Source organism: Athene noctua, chromosome Z, assembly GCF_965140245.1.
Source record: "Athene noctua chromosome Z, bAthNoc1.hap1.1, whole genome shotgun sequence".
Lineage (NCBI taxonomy): Eukaryota > Metazoa > Chordata > Aves > Strigiformes > Strigidae > Athene > Athene noctua.
In genome coordinates this window covers 33,241,088-33,268,849 of record NC_134077.1, presented here as the reverse complement: position 1 = coordinate 33,268,849, position 27,762 = coordinate 33,241,088, and the positions used below count along the sequence as shown (strand labels likewise).

General features: G+C 39.7%; 2 protein-coding genes across 4 annotated transcripts in view; both read right to left on the bottom strand.

Annotated features, from left to right (window-relative positions):
- The window catches only part of PGGT1B (protein geranylgeranyltransferase type I subunit beta), a 40,899-nt gene extending 23,981 nt beyond the window's left edge, over positions 1–16,918 (bottom strand). Inside the window, 3 exon segments of the mRNA XM_074932490.1 lie at positions 2,749–2,816; positions 11,102–11,220; positions 16,751–16,918. Coding sequence (XP_074788591.1) covers positions 2,749–2,816; positions 11,102–11,220; positions 16,751–16,875 — 312 coding nt within the window. The 5' untranslated portion in view covers positions 16,876–16,918.
- Positions 16,919–17,045: 127 nt separating this feature from the next.
- On the bottom strand, positions 17,046–26,890 carry CCDC112 (coiled-coil domain containing 112). Of its 3 annotated transcripts, none has more exons than XM_074932168.1 (10): positions 26,829–26,890; positions 25,983–26,098; positions 24,117–24,238; positions 22,361–22,450; positions 20,960–21,035; positions 19,994–20,381; positions 18,860–19,249; positions 18,085–18,189; positions 17,370–17,488; positions 17,046–17,286 (listed from the first exon to the last, which is right to left on the bottom strand). In XM_074932168.1, the coding sequence occupies exons 1-10, from the start codon at positions 26,877–26,879 to the stop codon at positions 17,256–17,258; spliced, it is 1,488 nt and encodes a 495-aa protein (XP_074788269.1). In that variant the 5' UTR covers positions 26,880–26,890; the 3' UTR covers positions 17,046–17,255. The 3 variants fall into 3 exon arrangements, with proteins under 3 accessions (XP_074788269.1, XP_074788271.1, XP_074788270.1); XM_074932170.1 differs by having other exon boundaries at positions 18,085–18,177; XM_074932169.1 differs by lacking the exon at positions 17,370–17,488.
- Positions 26,891–27,762: the final 872 nt, after the last annotated feature.

Genomic DNA, 27,762 nt, shown 5'->3' with positions numbered 1-27,762 from the left:
GGTTGATATGGTTTTGCTTCACTTTAGCTACAGTACTGAAGAGGGGCAGACACTACAATCAAACACTAAAAGGGTAACAGCTAAAAAAAAAAAGACCCAAACAAACCCCGAACTGAACCCAAATGAGCTATCCTGGTAACATTTAGTAAACTTGGTAATTCTAACATATCCCTTCCTTTTTTCCATTATTTTGGAAGGACCCTAGTGACAGAAGGGATTTGACTACCTCCAGTATGGTACTTTCTCAGAGTTCAAGAATGAAATCACTACAGTGGCATGTAATAAATAGTAACTGTCAATGCAAATCCAAAATGCTTACAGGCTTTTTCAAAAATTATTTTTTGAGTAGTAGCTTTAATAGAACATTTTAAAATTATGAATAAAGAAAAAGTACAAGACCTTAAACATAATTCAGAGTCATTGCAGTGGATTTCCAAGTATTTCTTTTTCTGAGTTATTTCAGAATATGTTAGCGTAACAGTACAGGAAATACTTTAAACCTTTGTATGCCAATAAATCAAACAGATCTGATCCCTCTAATGCAAATGTAATGAAAAAAGTATTGAAATGCTCGAATAAAAAGCACATACATCTGCAAACAGTTTTCTAGAGATAATGACCTTGTAGCTAATTTCCACAGGTTACATGATTCAACTCCTTCGTCCCTCCTGCAGGTTCATGTAGACATGTAAAAAACCCTCGTCAGAATTATCTCTCTCTTGTTAGAAAGTGCAACCTTTGAATATTACTGCTACGAGTACTTGCCCTACTTGCTATGCAAAGAGGCATATGCAGTTACTAGTCCAGTGTAGATTAACATTCCCACAAGCTATTCAGAAGCATAAAGTTATGCGTTAAAAGTAAATAAGGCCAAAACAGGCTGCTATACTACGTTCATACTCATTCATTCAAGCAATTTTAACACTCAACTACAGTCATTAGTGTATAAAATGTCCATCCTTACTTTTCAGTTTCAGATCCCAGGATTCATTTATTTGTATCTAAAATCTTGCTATCTGTCCACCACAAAAATCAAATACTTGGTGATAATTTAGTGCTTTTCTGGATTTTTCATCCACTCTTTAGATTTGACTTTTCACTCTCAAATGCAGGACAGAACTACTGTACCTCTTTCACAGTCCTTCCTGCACCCTGGCCTCTACTTCCCTCTTCCAACCATATCAGACCTTTCACACCATCTTTGGCAGCCTCCGCACACCTCCTTTCTGATTTGCACTAAGGACAGTTTCTTTTCATATACAGATTTAACTCCTGAACTTCAGTTCCGTGGGCTTCAAAGCATCCTCTCTTATGGTCATGACAAACTGGGATGAGCAGAGCCTTGCCTATGTTTGAGTGGGTACCAGGTGCAATTAAATACGCGTATTTCATCACAGGAAGAGGAATACTGAAGAACAGAATGTGCTGAACCACTTAATAAGGAGCTATTCTATGCACCTCTACCAGGCGACAGTTCTTGGGTTAGAGAATTTTCGCTACTTCAGTAACAGATCAGAGAAGGGGAAGAGTGCACTGAGATGTCACAATTTGTATGCCAATTTCTTCACAGCCCTGGAAGCTCAAGTGGTACCATTTTAACACATTTTTTATGCTTTTTTCTTAAAAGCTCTGCAAACATTTCAGCGTACTAGCAGTGCAAAAATCACTGCCTTCCAGATTCTGGTGGGTTTGTGTAGCAGTGTTTTGGTAGCAGGGGAGGGGGCTTCAGCGGTGGCCTCTGTGAGAAGCTTCTTGAAAGCTCCCAGCTCCAGCTCCCCTAGCTCCAAGTTGGACCTGCCTCTACGATAACGTATTTAAGAAAGAAAACCTGAGAGGGGGTTGGGGAGACTTGTGAGGAGGGGTTACAAGAAGGACACCTGTGTGAACGCAGAGGTCAGTGGATGGAAGAAGGAGGAAGGGGGGTGAGGTCCACTGGAGCAGAGAGCTCCTCTATACCCCGTGGTGAGACAGCAGGGCTGCCCCCCTGCCACCCATGGAGGTCACCAGAGGAGCAGAGATTCACCTGCAGCCTGTGGAGGACCCCCGGGGCTCTGTAGGAAGGAGCAGCCCCCGCTGTTGTAGTTCAGTGCTGGGAGGATGCAACACGTGGAGGTGACCCGCACTGGAGCATCTCGAGAAGAATGCATCCCGTGGGGAGGAGTTACAGCAGAGAAATTTGTGGAAGACTGTCTCCAGTGAGAGGGACAGCATGTGGAGCAGGGGAAAGAATACAGATGAATGCTTCCCCCTGTACCTTGCATGAAGAAGCGGCAGGACTGACTGCACCCATATCCCCTGACCATGTGATGCTGAGGGAGAAGGTAGAGATATCAGGAACAAAACTAAGCCTAGGAAGAAGGGAGAGGTGGGGGAGGTGGGTTTTTTTTTAAGATATGGTAACACTTCTCACTGTCCCATTCTGGCTGTTAAGTGTTGGTTTTGTTAGTGTTTGAATTAAAGTGAGACGTTTTTTTTCTTCCCCTAATGAGTCTGTCATTTGCCTGTGACCAGAAAAGGTGAGCAACCCCTCTCTGTCCTCATCTCCACTCCTGAGCCTTTTGATTCATTTTTCTCCTTCCCAGTGCTGGAGGGGAAGGGGTGAGTGAATGGCTGCACGATGCTCAGTTGCCCTCTAGGCTCAAACCATGACAGATATTTCATAAGTATGCAGTTAATATTACAAAAAAAGATGTAAGATCATTTATTGCCCAATTGAAAATATTTCACACAAACACACTCTTAACTGACCTTGGAGGGATTGAAAGGCATCCCTAAATACGAAGAGCCTCTGAATCCACAGCGATTCAAGTTTGATCCTGGAAGAGATAAAAAATTACTCAACTAACTTGCTTTGTTGAAACACACGTCATAAACCATAATTCTCTAGTCAAGACCAAGACCTGTTAGTTCAAGATTATTCACAGAATTACTAGAGTTTGCATGTGTCTTTTAGTATGTTTCCAAACTCAATTTCTTATCACTCTGATTAATAAATAAATAAATAACAAAACCACAAGCAAACTTGATCCAGCTGTAATGATAAAGCAACAGATTTTTTTTATTTGGTGTAAATATAGTGTTCATATCAGCACAGAACTGTCTTCCATGCTCACCAAAAAAAAAAGAAAAAAGAAAAAAAATAGAAAAAAGAAGGACTGCTCCCCTGGAAAAGTGCCCAGAGTTAACAGATTTTTTCCTCTGACTTCCTCCCTCATAATACTGACTGTTCCTAAGCAGAATTGTTTTAAGATACTTTGCAACATGTATAAGGACAGACAAACAAACTGTATGCAGTTTTAAGCTAGCACTGATCTAATTCAATACTGTCAGAGTAAAATAGTTAAGTGATGTGAAAGGCAAATTTTTAATTGAATCCATTTCTCTCACCCAAAACACAGGTACCAGAATACTTCTGTTAGTGATTTAGTATAATATGTTTTAAATGTGTCACAGTACCTGAGCATGTAGCATACAGAAGTGTGCACCACACAATATCTAGAGTTAACTACAGGTTTTCAGGGCTCAAATTTGCTTCTGCATGGCAAAAACTCAATTACTTTACTCCTCAGCCTCTGACAGTAAAAGCCTAATGAGTGTGGTAGTTGAATAGCACTTAGCTGTTCTTAAATTCTCTCCCCCTTTTTTTTCAACTCTTCAGCCTTTCATCTAAAAATCCTCATGGAGATTAGGGAAAATTGCCCCATACTAATCAAACAAGAATAGTTATAATGCTGGAAGCCCTGAAAAACTTCACTATGCATTGTGGTCTACCAGTTCTGATGTCATTTACCAGCATGTTAGTTTTAAATTTAAAATACACTCCGCACATATGAAACATATAAACTAGAAGCTTTTATTAGTCTAAGTACTTCAACATGGTTAAAGTGTTCAAGTTTCTCTATCAGACAAGTCTTTGGATCTAATATACACGGAGTGAACCACCTGTAATTCTCCACTTCCTTCACCTTTCAATCAAAAGTACTTTTAAATTATTCTACAGGTGTAATGAAGGTCATTTTAGCCTGCACTAAACACTGGTATACTATAGTCATACCCACAAAGAGAAAACAGAGCTAACTGTAACAGAGATAACTGTAACTGTGGAGAAAAAAAAAATGTTTGACTGTTGTATTTTGTTATAAACTAAATCTTCTCAGCAGAGGACATTTGCCTGTTAGCTCCTGGAGTCAAACACTGGCATTTCATGTTGCAACAGGTTCTGGAAAGCACAATAAATATTAAGGACTAATCTAAGATCCTGAAGGACACTGCCCAAAGAGCATCACAATTTAAAAAATGATGCTGTTAATGAATAAGTAAGAGGAGAACTAGAATTGCTACTTCTTATATACCACATTTCCTAGGAGACATTGTGGAAAAATCACCATTCACTTGGCCCATTTTTACTAAAAATAAATCTGTGTCTTAAGTGCTTAAGTAAACTACAAAATTCACTTTGAAACGACAATAATGTGAAAACCCTTTGTCCAGTAAACAGTTGTTAGCCTACTAGCACACAGCTGTTCTGGCCTGCTGCAAATAAAAAAGTGCTACAATTAGGACAGTTCTGCAGTCAAACAGAACGCAGATCCTAGTTGCTAGATGGAAGGATTCATCCCTAGAAATGGCAATATGAAACCAAGTGCAGTGTGCACTTTGTGGGTCACTTTGACTGGCTTCTGACTTGACAGCTATTATGAGAGAGAGACATTAAAAATAAAGTGCATGAATGAAATCAGGATCTATTATTTCCTTTAGTAGTTCAATTTTCCTGTAATAGTTTAAAATTTTTGTTGTACTACTAAACTGCTACCAACTAAAAAACAGCATTGGTAATTTTAAAATTAGCTGTATTACTATCATTGATTAAAAATTTATTTAGACTCTTTATGCCAGTGACATCTCATCTCCCATCCTAAACTTTACACACTGGCTCCTCGATGAAACAGAAGAACAGTATGGCTCTTCCATGCCCTTGCTACTGCATAATCTTTAAAGGGAATTTTATCCCCTCCTCCAAACAAACAAAAAAAAATTGTCATTAATATGCATGCAACAGATGCTTCCTAGACCTTCAGCATTACAAGTGAATTGCTAAATTTCTAGTTACAATTCTTGAATTAAAAAATAGACTGCTGAGCTAATGAAGGAAGTGTTAAAAGAGGAAGTGAAAACAGCTAATTTCTAACCAGATGACTGTGGTACATTGATGTCATGTCTCCAATTTTTCTTTAGTCTCCTGTGAACATACAAGTTCAAAACTAAATGGGAACCAAAGGGGAATTAGGGAAAACCCACTGTCTTTCTGTTTACATCATGTCACCTTCTCTGAGCTGGTTTTACTATTTTACTGGAAAATACTTCTACTTCTTATCTTACTTACTGGTTTAATAGTCATAATCAAACTATTGCCTATTGTCCTTAACCATAAACAGCCTGTCTGAATCACAAATAGAACTGGAAATCAAGCATACCTTAATTAAAAGGGTATGACCATAGTTTATGTCCCTTGTAAAATATTGTGGACGAGGTCAGCTCCAGCAGAGTCCGCTGAAGCATCAAGCGTAACTGCAGTTATGAAATAGTACCACCTAGTGTTCACTTTTAGAGTTACGCATATTTAACCACTTTCTGAAAGACCTTAGGACAGCAAAAACTAATAAATGTTTCATCAATCACTGCGTGACTACTGAAGTTGAAAAAAGCTTTCCACATTTGACAACAGAACTAAAGAAAACTGACCCTTTTCCCAAACCAAAAGACTCCACACTTAGATCAAGAGCTGAGACTTTCCCAGGAAGCAAACCATGTTACTTATGTGTGTAGGCCAGAAAGTCCTTGTAACAGAAAGACTTGTAACAGAGCTTCAAGTCATGGCCAGAGACAGCTTATCCTGGGAGCTCTTTTGTTACTGGACATTTTTGTTATTTATCTTCTATGATTTTTCTTGCATGGGAAGATGGTTAACTTTTACCACTACTTCTTCCCATTACAGTTACCTGTGCACTCCTCTGCTTCCAAGGCTTTTCTCATTTTGCTAAATACAAAAGCAGGCTTACATATATATATATATATATATATATATATATATATATAAAATTAATATTAAAAAAAATCACAGATTTAACACAGTCTGACACAGTCAGTACATCCGGATAAAAGTAAGCATAAGCAATTCTTACTGAACAAGGGTAAAAACCATTATTCAAAGCACTACAATATGACATAAAATTCATTTCTCTAAAATGGAAGTCCATTATACTCCAGCTAAATACTTCAAAATGTAGCCATTAAAGAAAGTCATGTCAGAAGAAAATTTGTATTTCTGCTCCAGAAACTCATAACCTGAAAGCTCACATGTAACAATGATCTGAAAAACAGTAAATGACATTTTATCCATTTTTTCAGTACTCAGACACAAGTAAAGAAGAAAGAATCATTATAATAAATCTAAATTCAGACTTTGACAGAAAAAAGTTTTAGATCCCTGATGTAGCGTAATGGTTTTCAGTCTGCTATGCATAGGTCCTGGGGGTTCAGACCCACAAATGAAATATGCCTCATCTCTCTTTTTGGTGCCATTTCTTAGTACAGCAAAGGTAGTGAAGCATCCAGCTGTCTAAAAGCACTACCTTCTTCCCCCTCCCTTACTGGCCTGGCACTAGCACCCCCAGCCAACACAGTTCACCAACACAACACAAAGCTAACCTTCTGTTAGATAAATAAATGAACGCTTTTCTTCATGCATCTTCACGTTGATAAATAAATGCAGGAATCTTCAACAAGCTAAACCAGCTCTCAGTCAGGGTCAGACAAGTGCCAATGTTGCTAGCGGGGAGAATGGTGGATGAATATGGACAAGAAGTGTGTGCCTTCACTGTCTGTCTATAATTAGATTACTTAAGTACAGAGCTCTGAATTCAATCTCCTAAGTGCTGAATTGGTTTTAAATGTGACCTGCAGGAATCTACTTGGATATAACTTTCTCACATCGCCACAAGTTGCACTTTGAGAGAGTTAAAACAAATCTGAAATTCTGTCCATAAGCTGATTTATAAGAGGAAAAACAGTAAGGCTCCTACATGACAAGAATCTTAAGAAAAAGCAGTTGAAACAGAGTCTTCTGTCAACTCTTTCCCAATTTCACTAACAGTTTAAAGAGTATGTCTTAGTCTAAATATGTGTCGTTTCTGGTAAGGCTTGTAAAAAAGCACCACTCTCCTCCAAAGGAAAAAAAATTTCCAGATTTCAACTTATTTCTAAAACCCAGTGAGATCTTTCTGCAGTGAACACACAAACAAAACAAAAACACATACTAGCCATGCACCTACATGGAGCATTTACTACAAGTGAAGGAAAAGTTACAATGGCCAAAATCTATGGAATATAAAGCCAAACTATTTTGCAAGAATTATAGAAGACAGGGGGCCTTCAAATAAGCGGAAGACAGCCATGAAACAAAGCAATGAACTAAGGATGGTAGGTTTCTGTGTGAGGGTCAGCTCATGTGTGTGACATGGCATTCCCTCCTAACTAGAATTGGTACTGAGGCAGTTTCTAAAACACTTGATCTGAAATTATGGTACCAAAAGGACATTATTAATTTGAATCACAGTTACAATAAACCCACAGAAGAATACAGTCTATCCTGACAAACCTTAATCTTTAACTTCCTTTAGTGTATTTCAATTAGGTTCACAGAGTATATATTTGCTTTCTTACTTTGCACTGATAAGCTTTAGTTTCATACCAAAATTTAAAAGGCCACAAACCTCTGAACTGAAGTTTTCATTGGCCATCAGACATATCACATACCAGTAAATACAAACATGTTGCCTAAAATTATCACAGTATATTATGAGACTCTACCTAAAAGTATTCTAGAACACCAATTTTTAATTTTCTACCAGGTTTTGTAAAGCCCCGCTGCAGTGGGCTGACCGTGAACAGCAGCTAAGCACCCACATAGCCTCGTCCTGTGGGAGGGTGAGAAAATAAGAGAGAAGGGGAGAAGACTCACAGACTGAGACAGAGTTTGATAGGTAAAGCAAAAGCCAGAAGAACAAGCAAAGCAAAGGAGGAATTCATTCACTACTTTCCATCAGCCAGCATGTGTTTAGCCACTTCCCAGAAACCAGGGACTCAGCGCACCTAACAGTTACCCAGGAAGACAAACACCACAACCACAAACATCATGTCCTTTCTCCTCATTTCCCTGAACTTCTACTGATGAATATCATGTCAGATGATATGGAGTGTCCCTTGGGTCAGTTTGGGTCAGCAGTCCTAGCTGTATCTGCTGTGGGAGAAGGGGCACTGGAGGGGGAAGAAAGAGACAGCCTTCATGCTGTGCAGGCATTGCTCAACAACAGCTACAACACTGGCGTGTTACCAACCTCATTTTAGTCATAAACCCAAAACAGAGCAACATACAGGCTACTATGGAAAAAATTCTTTCCCCACCAGTACACCTACTGTAATAGTTATTGATAAAAATAAACAGATATTAAGTCTCCCATTGATCAGAAAAATGACCGTAAGGTAGCAGTAGTTCTCAAATTGATTTGAATTTGTCATCTTAAAAAAGTGCTTTGAATAAAAATCAAATTAAGTGCTATGGAGATGTGGAAGCTTCAGAAGGACAAACATGAACATCAGAGAAATTTTTTTTTTCTGATGAGAATTACAAGAATTCTCTTTTTGCTCATTTTAGGAATTCAACCAGTAATGTGGTCAAAAACAAACCCCAAGATTCTGTAAAAATACATTCCAATTTATCATTTAAGTTTTAATAGGTTGTCAGTCCAGAGCCAAAATTAATGAAGGCTTGTATCAAATGTATTTACTTAAGGCAAGATTCCTGAAATAAATAATTCCAGAAACTACATCATAAAACTGTGTTATAATTTAAATGTTTAAAAAACAATTTTCCACTGAGAGATTTATCAGCATGCAGGTAACAAAAGCTGCAACAGAATGTTTCTTTAAAAGCATAGTAAGGTTGGGGTTTTTTACCTGCAAGATTCTGATGCATCAAGCTGGCAACTGTTCTCTGTAGCTAGAGGTGCATGAGCATTTTGAAAGCAAAAACTTCACTACTGCAGCCTACTAGAATTTAGCTGCTTCCTCAAACAGGCCAAAAGAGGGAGTAAAGTTGCACACACCCAGGATTAAAAATATAAAGTCAATACATTTTATTGAAGGCATGTATTACAAAAGGGTATACATTCCCTTCTGCATATTTAGTCATCCAATACCCCAACTTGCTGCTGTTGGCATCACTTAAAGTTTTGCATCATCTGTTGTCTGTTAGATGAAGTAAAAATGGAATAAAATAGTGAAGTTTCAGAGGTCAAGTGACCAGATATAGTAGTGTTATTACCAAAAGCATAAAAACCTAAGAAGAACAGATGTGATATAAAAATATAGGTTTGGAGGGAAGTTTGTTCTTCTGGTGAAAAGGAGATTTACTGCTTAAAAGCACAGAACGCGCTGCCGAAGGTGCCCTCCCCAAAACTACTCTCCTGTAGTTTTATGATTAGGTGATAGTTAGAAAAACAAGGAGAACATCTCAGCTGTGCCCTGGACTGTTAGCCTCTACATCTGCATGCTGAAATTTATGCTGCCCTCCCTAGGAGGCTCTTGACAATGGGACTATTCCAAACATTGGCTAGGTAAAACCACTGAAGAGAAGTACTACATACTATCAAAGACAAACAAAACAAAACCAAAAAAACAATGCCTATTCTAGTATCTCTTCTTGCAAACTTTACTGTTCTTTGAGAACGAACTCCTGAAGACTGGGATAAAGATCAGAAAGTGAGGAACTCCTAGAAACAATGCATTTACACCCTGGAAATTTTTTTTAATGCTAAGAGACAGGAACCTTTTCATGATTAAAAACATTGTGGGACTAATTTTCCAAACCCCTAATTTTCTATCATCAATCCTGGAATACAACACAAGAGAAAACAAATCTATTAGAACTAATGCCTGGGGTGTATCTGATGGTTTGTTAGTCTCCAGAATAAGAATCAAACATCAGCAATCTTGACTTCTATATGCTTATTTCATAAAAATGCTTTTATTTCGTAAAACTGCTTTTAGGGAAAAGACCTAATTTTTAACATATAATTAGACTAGATCTTATAAGGAAACACACCATTTTCTTTCTACAACCATCCAACATACAAAGTATATGTTTGTGATTTTAGAGATGGGCACCTGGAATTACCTTTTCTCTAGCAATCAGCCTGGAGCTATACTCACACCAGCACTTAACATGCCAGCACCTCCTATCATAAAGCAGGAGTGACTCGCCCGCATCTCTCTCCCTTCCACCCCCTTTACTGCTATCAGTCATCCACCTGTACTGCCACAGAAAAAATTGCCAATACCAACCAGCCCACAGAAACATCACCTCTCCTTCTGTGAAGTCACCTGGAAAGGGGCACTTCCTGGGTGCGCCCTCTCTGGCTCGGATCTGCCATGCACCTTCCAATCTGAGGACAGCTTGGAGAAGAAGCAGCATTACTCCTTCTAAAAACCTTAGGCAAACTTACCCTTCACAGATCTAAGGAACAAATTTTTTACTTTTTATAGCAGGAACCGTGTTTATCCTTTCAGCTTCTTAACTTTAGACTATCCATTTCCCAAAAGCAGTTCCAAATAGCCACACCTGTGCTCAGAGCTGCTGGCATAGCTACAATTAGTGGAAGTCAATATAATCACTATTAGACTTGTAATACTTACATAACATACTCGTTTCTTTTAGAATCAGGTGAAACACTCCTCTGAGATGCTTAAAGGTGCAACTTCATCATACAATTTTATACTGTCTTCAAATTAATTTCATAGCTTCACCTTGTATACATAAGAAACCTAAACTTCTAGCTTTATTACTTTAGAGGGATCTATTTCTAGGATTTGTTCAACATCACTGCCTGGATTAGGGGACAATTATCATTGTCCAATTATCAGGACAGCACTTCAGGAAGGTCAACCTTGTATTGTATAAAATCCAAGAGCCATCCACTATTCCCCAGGTGAAAAGCAAAAGTAAAGATGTTAATATCAATAAAAAAACTAAAAACTCACTCACTGTCTTCTGTGGGAAGGACCTGAAGGGAATAAATCCATTCTATTATATCATCTTTGTTCACCACATCTAAGGAATCCAACATATCCAGACCAGAGAGTGCGAAAAATGCAATTGTCAACCTAAAAGAAAAAGATAAGACTTACACTTCCCACCATAAATATCATGGGGAAATTAACAAACAGTTGCAAAAACAGAAATATCTATGAATTCTCAGCCTTTGACAGTGATGCAACACATAGAGCCTAGCTCGGAAAGCATGAAATTTATCTTCTGGACAAAATGATGTTCTTTGTACTGTAAACATTCCTCTTGTCTCAACAAGGCTTTTCGTATCAGCCACCCCTCCCTTTTATAGAGTAGTAATATGCCAATTCAGACATTAACCTAAGGGCCTGCTTCCTGAAAAAAACACTACAAAGTAAACTAGGTTATTAACATATGGAGCACTAGTTCCCTGTGATAAACTCTTACATGAACAATCCCCTAAATATGCAGTAAGGGCAAGGTGGCCCTGAACTACAGTAAGCTGCCTCTCATTGTGTCCCAAACCCAATTTCAGATGCTTAGAAGTTAGGTGTCAAACAGCAAGGCTTCCTTTGTAATCAACGTATAAATAGGCACACAGGGCGAATTACCATCTAGAGGTACTTATTTCTTGTCCTCTGGTATAAAGGTGTCTAGATGACTAATTTATTTAAACATCTGATATTAAGCATGTCAAATCCAAGCATCTAATACAAGAGCGGAGTAGCTAGCATGCTGAATGTCTTGCTTGCTCACAGCTCATTTCCTTCCATAAACATGTGCTACCATACCTGTTAACTAACACCTTTGAGGGTTTTGTTTGTACCTCAAACCATCACAGTCACCTAGCTTACAGCATGATCCCTGAAACAGCTGTATTACTTGATCCAACAGAGCACCAAAGCAACAGCACTGGGTTAGAAACTTGAGATAACTTGCTATGAAGGAAAACGCTCACGTTAATTGTACCTTGGAAGTTCTGACTCAGATTAAAATTATCTGGATGCATATTTTGCCACCCACACTTGCATCTGCTGATCCTTCTTCTTGAAATTCTTGCTCTCCTTTCACTACATAAGATGATGGATTGTGAAACAGCTGCTACACAGGCAGAAACCACAGTTTAGCATGCTAAGGAAAACTGAAAGTTAATGCCATCTTTTCCTAGGAGACTAAGTTATAATTTGCAATTACCTCACAAACTGGTAAACCACCTTGGCCATCAATAGTAGGCACCTCTGAAGATGAGGCGACAGATATGGACAGAAACCTCTAAAGCCACATCATTTCTGTATGTGGTTCTGCATCAGAACCACAAGCAGTAAGATCAAAGAAAAAAATGGTGATGTGAGTCAGCCCAAAACACAACTCCAAAAGAATCCTTCTAATTAAAATACAGCAGCCAAATGACAATGCACCATATGTTCATTTCAATACAATGGCGCAACCTCAAGGGGTTGACCAGCTGCTAGTCATCATGTGGCCATTCACAAGCAGAACTTAAGTCAACAACTTCTACTTCAAAACTGTTATCATCAAGGATTATATAGCACAAGGGGTGGCCACAACCCAGTTGAATAATGGGGACTTGTTAAGCTGAAGTTACTTGATTTTACACTACCTTTTACTTTAATTCTTAGCTTTGCATGCTCTTACACACAAAAGGTTTTAATCTATAATCTGCTTGGAACATTAACATTCCCTCTTCAAAAAAAAATCCCTCCCTGCAACTCTAAAGGCCTTGCAAAAAAAAAAAAAATCAAAATCAAACACAACAGCATACAGCTCCATTACTGCAAGTATTCATGGCAGAAAGAAAGTGTAAACTTACTCTGTAACCACTAGATTCTAAAATATGTCTTTATATTATTATAAATAAAGTTTTTGAGTATAGAAAGCCAAAAAATGTATGTTGCACACAAAGGTATTTCTACATAGAACAAGATAACTCTTGAGTCATCTGATTACTGAAAAAATTCTTTCAATGCGCAAAATCAACACTTCCAGGCTTATATCCACTTTTGCCATTGATCAGATCCGTGCAACCCAAAATCCAATTGTGGATAATAACCCACTATTTCAAGCAAAACCACTACTTTTATAAAAAAAAGAATTTACTGTTCAGCTACAGTAAATTATTTCTTTGAAACCTTGTGTATATTTTCCCATTTTCACAAACGCTGTTTGACAACCTTTTACTGAAACTACTTAAAGACATTTCCATACTATGTTACCCAGCTAAGCCACTTCCAACCAGGCACAAACATGCCAACTTCAGCATTAGAAACTGCTGCAAACTAGGTCCAAAACCACAAGGCTGTACACACAAGACAGACAATAAATCTCATCTAGACTTAAAAATACATGTATCAGAAAAATGAATGTAAGAAGTCCTTTTACATATAGTTAGCTTTAATTTTATTTATTTAGAGTTGATTCTCCATGTTAACAGTACCGGCATAACTAAGGAACAGCCAATACAGTGTGCTGGAACTCACATATGGGCAAGAACATCTGGCACCACTTGATAGAAACAAGTCCTGATACAGCTACTGAAATACAGCATCCTTGCTCCATATGCTATCCTGCCTCACAAAAAATTAAGACACATAATCCAAGACTAACAAATACAACTCTCTTAGCAGCACCTTACCATGAAGCATAAAAACTTTATATACATTGATTTCCACAGAGGACAGCGCTTTGTAAGACAACCCCCAAGTCTGTCATGTGTATTAATTTAGGAAGTCAAGCATCAAAGCTTGACAGCTGAAATTTACTAACTGACCTACTGAAAGCTTACAACAGGTATCATTCATCTTACAGTTCTGCTTCAAGAAAAGCAAGTAAAGACATTTCTGATGAGATTCAGGGCTCTGCGTCTCCAGGCATGGACAAAGATCACAATTTCTCAACAGAGTTCAGGAAGCATTTGAAGTGACTCATTTAAGAAACTGACTAAGCATGCTACAACATGCACCATGAAGTACCACAATCTGAAGGACTTCAGAAACTAGGAGGGTTTTCTTCTGCAAAACCTCACAATAGTGACGATCAGTCTCCATGAAACACTATCAGACTACTTAAATACTGTTGCTGATGCTATATACACTAACTACAGACAAAAACAATCATGAAGGCTTTGAGCCAGTAAGTCAAGTAAAGCACGTGAAGTCAAATTTCTTTATCATTGTACCTACTCCTTTGTTGTTTGACAAACTACAGAAAAGACCAGCACTGCGTGGAAAATTTCATCCTCTAACACCCTGCCTGGTGACAGCAAATGCAGTTGTTTCTGCTGCAGTGCAGTGAACCAAAATCAAGTCACTGAAAAATTGTTTTGTTTTGTTACAAGTCTGTCTTTAATTTGGTTGAGCTTCCCTGTCTAATTCACTAGGGAAGCACAAAAAAAGCAGGGAACAAGGGAAGAACATTTCCTTCTGCAGCAGTACCAGCTCAGGAGGCTTGATGAACTCGGTGACCTTGAACTTGTAAAAAGAGGTAAACATAGTACCCTCAAGATTAAACTGGGGATGACGCGCTTATGGTTCAATCCCCGACTTAGAATTTGTTAACAGACATGTGTGTGTATCTGGAGAACACTGATCTAAAAAACAGTGTAAGAGAACTGAAAAACCTCTGGCTCAGTAAAAACTTCATGACTTCAAAAAATGCATTAATTTAGATAACCGTGATTTTTCTTCTAACTGAAGGCTTAGACTGTGCTCATTAGCCAGAAATTAAGGCATCCTGAAATAGTTTCAAATTAACAGTTCCGATTTTCAGATAACAGTATTTTTTCAGTGCTGCACAGTCATTATATACACTACACTGGGCAGTGGTTATTTAATGTATTGTGGCTACCATGACCACATGTTAAATCTAAGCTCAGACAGCTCATTAATTTCTCAAGAGTTTTCAAAACAATTAGCATTACTGGCATTATTCAGTAAGATTGGGGAAGACCCCATGTAAGCTTAAGCCTCTGTTTCAGCTCAGGGGCAATCTCCAACTGCTTGGCAATGTAAATCACAGAACAGAAACGTCTAGGTTGTCAAGGATCTGGAGATCCCTGGTCCCATTTTCTGCAAAACTCAAGGTCTTAAATAAGACAACCCAGGACCCTGACAAGCCAAGTCTTCAAGGGAGAGACCACCACTTGACTGAGCAACCTATTCATGGTTAACTGCTCCAACAGCAAAGAAACATCTTCCTACAACCAATTTTCCCTGAAGAAACTCATTCCCAGAGCCCTGTCACCACCGTTCCTCATGAAGGGTGCACCTCCATCTTTCCCTGTAACTAGTTTCTCAGTAATGGGAGACTGAACAGATCCTCCCTCCTCTATACTGCACAAACCCCATTTCCTTAGCCTTTCTCCATATGTCAGTGTGGCTAAGGTTAGCTCTTTGCGTTTGTGGTTCTAACACATCTGCATGTTATTTTAACTTTAATGCCTAGAAAGAGTTAAGAGTAGAGCATGACTAAACTTTCTCTGCTGTCATTTAAAATAACTGACAAAGCACACTGATACATCAGCTAGCTCTTAATGAATTATCTACATCTCTGAACTCAAAATTTCTAGCTTTTGTTTTGAATATAAAATTATGTGTTATTCACACAGTTCAGTGCTATCCATACTAGTCCTTATGTGTTCTTGCCAAGTGTTTGTACTCTCAACTGAAATAATGCTTGATTTGCAACGATGACTAGATCAAAGCCATCAAACATTCTTTATAGCATGACTTGCAAAGTGAAAAGCATATGATTTAATTGGTTAAGATATCAAACCCTCTACATGTCTCTAAGTTTTTATAAAGTGCACGCAGTTTGATAATGAAATTATTGATCCTCTTGTGTCTCAAATGTAACTACATTATGTGAAGACTTTAAGAACCTGAAAGAAATGCGTTCTGAAGTCATTACAGGGACAAGGGTGCCTCCAATCCAAAGTGAGGAACACATTTCACTGGTATCTTAACTCTTACAGTAGCCAATGAAGATTTCAAATATTTGTTACATAAACAAGAGTCTTCTGCATGCTGACTTCGACTTACAAGGGGGTTAATTAATTTATTTTAAAATCGGCTTCCATGGTGGATTAGAAGAGTGAAGCTCAGGTCTAAAAATAGATTAAGGGGATCAACAATTCGTCACTCGTGGATATCGGGGACTTTACGCGAGCACAGGCTAAACCCCTACCCCTACCCACTCGTGTTTTTGGGGAGCCGTCTGCTAGCAGGCAGATTTAGAGGGAGCGCCGTCTTCCCGACCGCCACGGAGCCCGGCCGTTCAGGCGGCCGGCACGGTGCTGCACCCTGTCCGCTGCCGCGGTAGGCCAGGCTGGGCGGGCAGCTCCCCAGGAGGGACTTCCCGTCAACGCTGCTGCCCGCCCGCTCGAGAGGGCAGCGCCGCCGCCTCCGCGAGAGAAGCGAGGGGCACCGGGCGAAAAGCAACGGGGTCTGTCCCGCCTTCCCACTGCGCAGCCCGAGGGCGGCGGGGGCGCGCCCAGATCCCGGCCGCCAGCCCGAGGGCGGCAGGGCCCGGCGGCGCCGACCCCGGGGCGGCGCCGACCCCGGGGCGGGGGGGCGGCCCGCCCGCAGCCGGAGGAGCCCAGCCCGCTACCTGCTGGTCTCCAGGGACGAGTAGCGCTCGGGCAGGATCTGAAGGCAGCGCTGGAAGAAGCGCACATGCCGCTCCCGCAGGAAGTCCAGCCGCTCCGCCTCCCCCGAACACGGCGCCGCCGCCATCCTGCCACCGCCCGCGCCCGGCGCTCACCGACTGCGTCACGCGCGGCGCCCGCCCCGCCCACCCCGCAGAGACGTCACATCCGGCGGGCCCCGCCCCGGCGGGCGCTGCTGCCTGCGGCCCGCGGAAGGGTCGGTGGCCGCGCCTCGTGTTACGGCGGCTGGAGGCGGCCTGCAGGCAAAGGCGCGTTTAATGCAAACGGAAATACATGCCGTCACGCAAACCCTGCCAGGCTGCCAGGTGACGTTACAAGTCCGACCCTCACAAAATACAAAGGTAACAGGTCATTGCATCAAGCAAATCTTGTGACAACTCCTGAGGGCTGCTGGCTGCTTCACAGGCAAGGAAGTCATCATCCTGCGACAGACGGGCAGGTGCTCATCTACAACCCTTGTCTCCAGGCTGGGATAGCTCTAAAAACAAGGCAGAAAAGCATGAAGAGCTCATACCTAATTGCATTTATATCATGCTACACATCCTTTGTTCTCCCCCTTACCGATGAGGAATATATAAAAGCGGTTCTGAAGCTCTTGGTGCAATCTCTTTCATGCGCTCCCCCCAGGCCTTCATAGGTCTGGACAACCTGGTCTGGTCTCTAGCTACAGGAATCTCGACCTCAAGAATCAAACAAGCAAAAAAAAAAGTCTGTTTTCACTGAGCACAGAATGAGTTACATACTCTCATTGCATCATGGTATGAATAGGTGCAGAGTAAACAAAACACTGCTGACTAGCCAGACTTTTCCCTCCACACTATCTCAGGAAACAGCTAAAACATGAAATCAGTACGAGGGACAAAAACTGCTTGCTCTCACTGAATTTGAGAAATTTAGAAGGTTAAACTATTAAGAACCAAGACAATGTTGCCAAAACTCTTCCAGAACCTAGCTCTACTAATAGTAGAAAACCATTTAAAAAGTTAAAAACTACCACCCATATTGCTGCTCATTTGTATGAACTACAGGCTTTACCCAGAATAAATACTGCTGGGAGATAAATAAATTCCTACTTGATTTTACCCCCACCACCACCTTTTTTAAAAACAACTACGCCTGCTGCATTTTCATCTCATGATAACAAGCATGCCTTTTTTTTTTCTTTATCAACCATTTAGGTAAGTAAAAATAATTGGTTTTTAGATCAATGAGGAAAAAGGTTATTTAAACAACCAAATCACACTCACTTCAGATTGAAATAAAAAAGGTAATGTACCTTCTCTCTTAACTTTGCCTGCATTTTTTCTTTTTGGCGTTTCTCTACTTTAGCTTCTCTTTGTGCAATCCTTAGCTCCAGGTTATGTAGATCCTGCAACATATCCTGCAACGTATAACGAATGAAAAAGCAAACTTTTCCTTGAAAATGAAACAAATTGCATGAAAATACATATGCAGCCATTTCACAGTTGTTTTTGTTGTTCTGAAATAATTTGACACTAGGTAGCTACATGCTATAGCTTGTCCTGCACAAGCAAATTAGTTACAGCTTTTTTAAAAAAAATGGATTGTAGTAGTTATAAAAATGAACTCTAGTGTGAATGGTGACAATAATACCAGTTCTCCAGTAATGAGATTTACATTGGGATCTAACTTGACCTTACAGCTACTGAAACCTGCAGGATATTCAGACATGTCTTTATTTCATATCTGCATACGACAATCAGGTCTTCTGATGTTTTCTATAGCATGGAAAACAATGCAGCCCAAGCTGGTTTTCACGAACATTTTCACACTGGAGTAAATAAAACCTATATGTATAAAGCATTACAGGCTTGAATAATCCCATAGAATTTAGATACTGAGGAAAAGGAACATCTTTGTCTAAAGTAAAGTTTCATACTGGTTCTGGTATGTAACAGATGCTGTTACAGTGAATCAAAAATAGATTTAAATGAATGAAATTTGCATTTTAAGAAGATTAACAGATTATATTATAGCAGGAAGTAAGTGAATTTAAAACAACATGCATAAATGGAGACGTAATTACGCACACACTCTTGAAATTTAGTAATTTCTTCTGCAGCAGTTCTCTTCTTTTCAGCTTCCTCTCTCCTCTCCTTTTCAAGCTTTTCAGGTTCTCCGTTTTCTTTCTTCTGCAAGGTATACCTTTCCAACAGTAACTTCATGTGGCGCTGGCGTTCTTTTTGTTGCTTTTTCTCCTTCTCTTCTAGATTTAATTGTGATTCTTCTTCCATTGCAAATACTGTTGCTTTCTGTTTCTTCCATGCTTTAATTGCTGCTTGTCTTTTTCTCTCTTCTGCTTTTTGCTTCTGAGCTTCTTCATGCTGTAGCCATTCTTCCCTGAGCATTTTTTCTGACTTCTCTTTCTCCTTCAAGTTCCTTTCTTTTTCTTGCTGCTGCTTTTCTTTCCACTTAACTGACTGCAAGAGAAAAGCATAGGGAAAAAAAAAAAAAAGTTTTTTGTGAAAATTTTACACATTCCTGTTGATTTGGTTGGATGAAAACATATGCTCCGAGGATACATACTGCAGATAGGAATTAAAAGTCTACTAAGGGCAAAACTTAAGGTAAGGAAGCATTTATGTCTGCTTTCTCATGTCGGCTTTTTTTTTCCTATTTCATGGATCACACAGGCAGGTTTAATATGTACCTGCTAAAATTATTTAAGTTATGGCATTCATATTAACTTTGTGTAGTTACGAATGTTGTTGTAATATGCTTTTTTAATGCAAACATATTTCAGGTCTTAATTTTTTTCTTCAAATTAACAATTCCACTTATTTTATAATTCAGATTTTATGTCAGTGTATCTTGAAGGAATCATAATTCGCTATGTCAGTACGGCATAGGTATATTGTCTATATGGTGGGACAGATAGGATCACTTAGTACTCTGGGATCGGCATCTAAGTTGCTGGACCACTGCCATCAGAAGCATTTGTGATACACTTTGGCAATACACAGCTCACTTCAGTGCACTGTTAGATCTACACTTATTAGTAATTCTTGAAGACAAAACATTTTTGGCAAGTTGAGGATGCTAAAGACTTCAGTTATATACCATGAACTATAACAGAAATCCACCTAGCACTACCACCAGAGAAGCAAATACAAAAATAAGCCCTTTTTCTTAAAGCTACAAAAGCCCTAGAGGGGTTATTTTACCTCGTTCTTTCTTTTGTGTAACATTAGAAATTCTTGATACCATTTGTTATGCTGTTCAATATCTTCTTTTGTTCTTCCACAGAGATATTCAAGGGCTTCATCTATGTAGGACAGCTTTCCTTCATGTTTTGTCCATACTTTCAGAAAATTTTGATGATCATAATCATCCCAGCCTCCCTGCCACCCTCTTGTTTGCTGAAGAAATCTTTCAAACTCTAATACTTCTTCAGTTAGATGACTTTCCAATGTTTTATTAGCTGAGACTCTGGCTGATGGTAATTTCAAAACTTTTTCTGTTGAGCTGCCTAATGCCCACAATTCCATTTTTCTCTCAAAGACACTGAGCTCATTAACGGTAGTTTTCTCCTCCTTCAAAAGCTGTTCATATCTGAAAAGAGAACAAACACTGAAATGTAACCAAAAAAATCCAGTACTCCTTGTTCATTCACTGAAAATGAATTTTGGAATTGTTCAATACCACACAAAAGGTATTCTTAAAAGATTAAGAACTGAAATGGTAACACAGATGACAACAAGGTTGTGATGATCCCGTAATAAAGCGCTACATAATGAGAATTAAGTTAACTTTTTAATGAAAGCACACATTTATGTCAAACTAACTCAATCCCCTCCTGACACCAGTGGAGTGAAAGGGAAAAACCCCCACCCACTTAAAAAAAACAAAACAGCAACAACAAAATCCCCACCATCTACTCTCTTCTGCAGGCTTTCTCTGAAAAGCCTTTTCACAGGAAATTTGCAACATTGGATCACTGCAATAACTATATAAGCAGCCTCTCTAAAAGGTTGTTTATCAAGATTCTATTGTTGATAGCTTAAGTTTTGATTTACATACCACAGGAATCACTAGCAAAAGAGTAAATCAAAAGAATAGTTGATTTATGCAAAGTTTTCATTGTGTCTTATGAAAGCACTTTCTTGTAGCTGAAGCATGTATAAACATACATTTGCCTCTGTTCCTCTTTAAAAGCATTGATTGCATTTTCAACTTCTTCCATCTTTTCCTTGAGCTTGTCAACAACTAAAAATCAAAAGAAGAAAAGAGCATATAACTTAAAAAGTCTACAGAATTTACCAGTAATTCAGCACTATCCAGAAATGTAGGCACTTGCAAAGACTTCCAGAACACTTTTATTTCAGGCTACAAAAAAGCATGCATTTCCATCTCAAACAGCTTTAAAAGACAGACTGTCATTTATTCAAAAGGTGTGATTTCACAGTGATTTAGCTAATTGGATGCAAATAATGAAAATGTTTATTTCCATTAAACAAGTCTAATTCTTAGTAACCTTCAACTGATTCATAGAATAAGACAGCCTTATCCTAAAGAGTTTCCACTTTGTTTTTTTATAAAAAAGCAATTAGTGACTTAAGAAGCACAGTCAACTCTTGGGTCTATACCAGGCTGTAGCAATCCTATTTAACGTACAGGTCACTACTTTTACAAAGCTGACAAAGAAACATTGAAGTAAGACTTTATCCTGTACTGTCAGCAAGCTGCGTTCCTGATACTGAGAAAGAAGATCTGTTTTGCAGTAGTAGAAAAAAGTTTTAAAATCTGTTTTAAACTAGCACAACATCTCTGTGGACACATACTGAACACATAGTTTAACTAACCTGGCTTTAACAAATCATAAACTGAATTGGTACAGTTACAGAATATAAAACTCTTAGTTCAACTTTCATGCCCTCTTAGTTCTTGCTATCTCTGCTGACAGCTTAAGACAACAATACATTTTTTTATAAAATAGACACTGAATAAATGAAGTGAGATGCATTTTATCCAGCATCAGAAAGCCCTCAGCCAGTAGGAGGACTTCAACCTGAGCTCCACACAAGGTACCAGCGTGTAACAGGAAAATGGTTCTTTCAGTGCCTATTTCCTAAAAGTTTCAGAACATCCAAACTGAACAAGCTGTTTGAGCATTTTACACAGAATATCCCAATTTACACTTCAAGCCATGTGGACAGCTAGAAGTGAGTTCCCTGTAGACCCTACTCTGCAACCTCTTACCAGATGAAAGGGAGCTATATCTAAATGGCACTAGAATACTAACCTTATTTTCCATAAGGCAAAGAGTTACATACAGAAAATACCTGACTTCAACAGCCTGAAGAAACAAACCCATACCACTTCAAAGACAGAGCAAGTTTCTGTTTCCACATAAAACTGCAAGGTCTTTCACCATTTCTTACATTTCTGCATTCTTCTCTTCCCAGATTCCTGGAAGAGCAGACAAGACTGGAGAAGAAATATTTCAAGTCTGCAGGAGAATCATAGGCCCAGCACTGCAAGAAATGTGTGTATAGAGGAAAACGGTCTTTAAATCTGTCATCACGACTTACATTCTGGTGTAGGCTTCTCATCTTTCAATTGTTGCTGAAGTCTCTTCACATTATTTTGTATTTTTGATAGCTGCTGCAGAATTTTAGCTTCTGTTAAACAAAATAAGGTGCAGATAGTTCTAAGAGTTTGTGCATTAAATTAAATACAAGAACAAAAGCAATGAAGTGTCCAAAATAAACTGCAGATTTCATCTAAAGAAGGACACAAATTCTGACTGATCATGAGAAACTGCAATAACGCATTTTAACATGACTGTAACTGCATGGGCCATGTATCTCCCCACATAACATCAACATATTTTAAAATTCGTAGCTCGTATTTGTAATGGGGTCAACAGAATAGCCGTATCTAGATTAAAGCAGGGTTGTTTGTTTTGTTTTTTCTTTTTCTAAACCTTTTATCAAGTAACCAGAGTTTGGATAATATTGCCTATACAGATGACACCTCCTCTAGAATTTTGAGAGAGACTCTGACCTAGGCCTCAAAACACTCAGCAATTAAGAGAAATCAAACTTGGAAAACATATGTGAATGTACAACTACAACAGGATTTATTTACTTGCTGTGTTAACTAAAGTAGAATGTTTTCATGTACTCCAAGCATGCACTTATTTATTACCACTTGGCTCCTCATGAGTCCATAAATACAATACCGATAAGGATGAAGTTCTGGATGCACCTTAGGTACTAAGGAGCTTTATCTTCTATCCTAAAAGATTTGGATTAAGGAATGGATAACAGAGTCCAAGAACTAAACAACATGTAGCTAAGACATGATGCTACTAGTTCCTGCTGAGACCACATAAAGTGTAAAAGCACATAGATCATGCTGAAAGACCTGAACATAGTAAATAGGAATTCTGGGGGTTCTAGTCCACACCCTAAAAGATCATACTCTTAACACTCCTTCACATTTCACATGTAGTGCTTTACACCTTTCATCTTTGTCCTCTTTATTATCTCACAACCACCACTGGAACATTTTTGGAACTTTCTGCTTAGTCATTCCTCAGAAATAGTTACTTTCTTAAGGACTGCCACATGTAATGGATACAGTAAGTTTCCTTAATTAAAAGATGCACATTAAAACACATACAAATTTGTAAGGCAAGTGTATATTTAGTTGTCCCTACATGTCCTTCAACTTATTTTGTTTTGATCTTCTGTATCAGAAGGCATAATACAATTTATTTGATTACTTTTGAAATAATCTAGGTATTGTGACCGGGGAGTCACCCTTTTTAATTAGAACAGATATTGTAGGACAGATTGTGTACTATCTCGCAGCACTACATAGACTATGAATATTCATTACCCACAAATTTGAAAAAATGAAAACACAGAACTGTTTAAAAGTGTATTTAAAGGCAGCAATCAGTGTGTGAAAATTTACGCCGTGGTAAGTATATATTTATTGTCCCTTAGCTAGACTACATTAGATTTTGCAATACACACACAAAATTGGTTCAGAGTTTCTGAATCAGTAGCATTCTACCAAATTTGTTGTGGGTGGTATCTGTTACATTCAAGATTAAAAGAAAACAGTAACACAGAAGACCAAAAATGTTTATGCTTCTAAATTTCGCAAATGAACTGTGGAAGTTGTCTTTATAAGCAGCACACACAGTGAAATACCACACTTCTATCAGCATCTACCATCCACCTGAACTGATCTCTCTGTACTACTGATTATGAAACTGTTTTAAACAACAGTTAAAAAAACCCAACCAAAAATCACAAATAAAATCCCACTTACTTTCAGTTTTCCTGCTGACAGTCATGCTACGTTCCAGTTCCTCTAGTATGATGTATTCTACCCTGAAATTACTCTTCCTATTGTAAAGATGTCCATTTTTGTCTTTTTCTACATTTGCAAGCCTGGAAGAAAAGGTTGCCACACTGAGTAAGACATGGATGCTTAGCAAAACCAAGATTTTCCAAGGTTAGCATCTAGCTGAGGCTGTGTCAATAGGACTGTCTTATGATAGATTTTATAGAAATCGCTCGTTTGTTCCTACAGTTGTTTTCAAGCAAAATCTTTCTGCAGTTATAAGTTACACACAGAAGTAACCCAAGAACTTGAACAAGAGAAAGAAGTTAACCAGGAAACTTCCTCATTGACAGGCAGTGGTTCACACACTGAAATGGCCTGAAATTTTATCTGTATGCTACCAGGGAGCCTTATGAAAATTTCATTGGAAAGCACAGGGACAGAGACAGGCTGTATTGACACAGCTGCACACACAGATGGAGCCACAACACAAACAAGTATATTCCCTCAACCTTAACACTAGTAATAGTACTACAGCAACTGAAGATTCAAATTCAAGTGCATTACGCATTCAAATAACTTACTGAAACTGCTACCTTACTTACTATGCTTTATGTATAGTGTGGAGAGCTATAGGTGAGTTTTGCTTTCTAAGGTCAGAAGCTTTAGAGTGCAAGTCAGTGGGACAGGCTTTGCCTTACTACAGCCAGACAGTATACTAGGGTTTGACCTACACAACAGCACCTGCAAAAAGGACTGCAGATACTGTGCTCCTTAGCACACCTGTGAAGTTTGGTGCCATCATATTAGAGATCAGAACAGCAGGACATGGGTGGCACACAATAGAGACACATCTGGTAGGATTCCCAATGTTAAGCAAGATTAATGACAGCCCAAGAAACTCTCTCAGTAGCAGCTTGGTTCTTCAGCAGACTATTGCTGCTATATGGTTCAAATCCCTTTATGGCGCATTTTATGGTTCATAATTCAAATGCTTTGCTGTGCACTGGAATTCACAGAGCAAACCAAAGTACCAAATCGCACCACACAGTGTACTAGAAGCCTTCAGAGCACAATGACTGCAAAAGGACTATGTGCTGTAGTTAAATGGGAAGCCTCTTTTGAAGCTGCTTCGAACATCTACATTAACCAGCAGTCAATTTTTGAGCCATAACCTAGGATCCAGAGTAACCAAGGATTTGTTGATTCAGTCAGACAGCATGAAACACTGCTGTGAGACTTTGTCACTGTTCATTCAGGGCTCACAACTACAAACCTCTCCTGGAGCTGGGTGGCTGTATCAGCTCTTTCTGATAAAGCTCACCAGCTCAAGAAGAAACCTCCCTGTTTTTTCAGCTGCCAGCTTAGTTGTTACAGCACTTTAACTAAAGACATGGGGAAACAGATCTACACTACTTCTGTGCCTGAAGCTGTCTTGAACCCACACTTTCCTAAACAGCGGCCTAGGTATTCTAGATGAAGTGCTTTCAATCTTCTCTGAGGAAGCTATTGTGGTGATGCTGCAATTCCCCTTTTGTTCATTTTAAGGGTTTTAGGTCCTTAAAGGTAAGCACAGCTGAGCAGGAAAACACAACTCAGTTATGCCACATGCACTTTTTTTTTCGTTTCTGGTGCAGCAACAGCTTACTAAAGAGGATGACTGATTGAATGGTAATTAGACAGGGCATTTCGGAGCTATCCTGAACTATGGTAACAACCACAATAATCTGCCTGAGCTCCTGAAAAGGAAATAGTAGCCGAAAGGTTTCATTGCCATAAATTCTTACCTTGAACCTTGAGTTATCTCCAGAACAGCATGAAAATATACTTACAATAAAGGGTTTAACTTACTGAGTTTTTAGCTTTTCTGCAGTTCTTATGAATTCAACTTTCTTAGCTTGTTTGGCTTTCACCTTCCAATTCTGAAATTGTCGACCAGCACCTGTAGTACTGGCACAGCTGTCCTTCTGTACACAACAAAATCAAATATTACTCAAACCCACTATTTTCTAAATGTTCATTGGTTATTTTTAAGCAGACAACACCACAGTGCAGAGTAACAGCATTACTTCAGTTTTACGCTAGCACAATTCAACTAAAGTCACACAGGTATAAAACAGGAGTAATGAGTGATGGCAAGCTGATGACTGTATGCAAAAAAGCATTCTTCTGCAGAAAAAAGGGAAGACTGCAGCATCAGCTTGCTTTAACAGAGGCTGCTCACCATACTGCAGTACTAAATCAAGGCAATTGCCTTGCCTCTCATGGTAGTCAGACTCTGACAAGTCAGAGCAACTACCTACCCGAATATAAGCATTTAATTTACGCTAGACATGTTACTCCCATTTCATCCTGTTCAAGAAAAGCACTAGCTTAACTTCTGAAATCTGCTTAATAACACTTTTAAATTGCCAACTCTTATTCATAGCAACCCGGAACCACTGCTAAGTGACCACTGCTAAGAATGCAGATTGTGAAACCCCCTGTTCAGGTTATGAAGCAACTTGAGGCCAGCCCAGAAAACCTGCACTGCTTCCTACTACTTTCCTTTTAACGTTTATCCCTACACCTCCTGTGGGGCTGGAACTCCTCATCGGCCGCTTCCCCGCAGGCCCGTTGAAAAGGACTCACTCCCCCCGGGCGGCGGGCGAATGCGGCGGGCTAGGCGGTGGCCCCGCGGCGAGGCGAGGCCTTTACCTGTTGCTGCCCGGCGGCCGCCGCGGCGACGGCCATGGCCAGAGCCGCCATGTTGACGGCACCCCCGCTGCCGCCCCGCCCCGCCGGCGGCGCTGAGGGGCGGCCCGCGCCGCGCCGCTCTAAGCGTCCCGAAAGGATGGGATTTCGGCCGAAAGAAGGCGGGGTTTGTAGGTGGGGGAATTGTCCCCGTGTTGTCGGAACCAGGCGGTGCGTGTGTGAGGCGTGCCGCCCTTTTGGAAGGGGAAGGAGTCACTAGTGAGTGCTCGCAACCGCGAAAGCCCAGCACGCCAAGTGCTGAGCGTCTGGAGAAAACAACCTCCTCGGAAGGCCCCAAACTGTTCTACGGTGCTGCTTGAGCCCCCTGAGTTGTCTTGAAGGGGTGGGGCTATAGGCCGGACATCACAAGCTGGTGTCCCATCAGAGTGGTGTGCTGAAGACCTCGTGGACAGCGCTGGCCTGACCTGCGTGTGAGCTGTTTAGGGTTTGTGTATATGGAGATCCATCAAATGTACGTCAGCAAGTGGCCCTTGCTGTAGGGTAGCACTGTGTCACACTCTTCCCTCAGGTGTTAAATGAGAAGAGCCATATATGGTTGTAATTTGTCTGTGACTGATTAACCTGATTAACTATCTTGCTGTGTTGGTTTGACTCTGGCTAAATGCCAGGTATCCACCAAGTCGCTCCATCACTTCACTTCCCCCCCCCCCCCCCCTTTTCCCCTTGTTTTCTCAACAGGGCAAAGAGGGGAAAGAAAATAAGATAAACCAACCCTTGTGGGTAAAACAAAAGCAGTTTTAATATAAGCAAAACGAAGCAAAGGTCTGCACACGGAAGCAAAAGCAAACAGATTTATTCTCTTGTTCCCATGAAGAGGCGATGTCGGGCCTTCTCAGGATGCAGGGGGCTCTGATACGCGTAGTGGTTCCTCAGAGAA

Bases quoted from the DNA above. Each gene is read 5' to 3' on its own strand.
- CCDC112 (XM_074932168.1), bottom strand. From the start codon at position 26,879: ATGGCGGCTCTGGCCATGGCCGTCGCCGCGGCGGCCGCCGGGCAGCAA. The intron at 24,239-25,982 runs GTAAGTTAAACC...CTTTTCTTCCAG, and splicing joins GCAGAAAAGCTAAAAACTCA to GCTTGCAAATGTAGAAAAAG. The intron at 20,382-20,959 runs GTATGTTTATAC...TTCTCTTTTCAG, and splicing joins AAAGAGGAACAGAGGCAAAT to ATATGAACAGCTTTTGAAGG.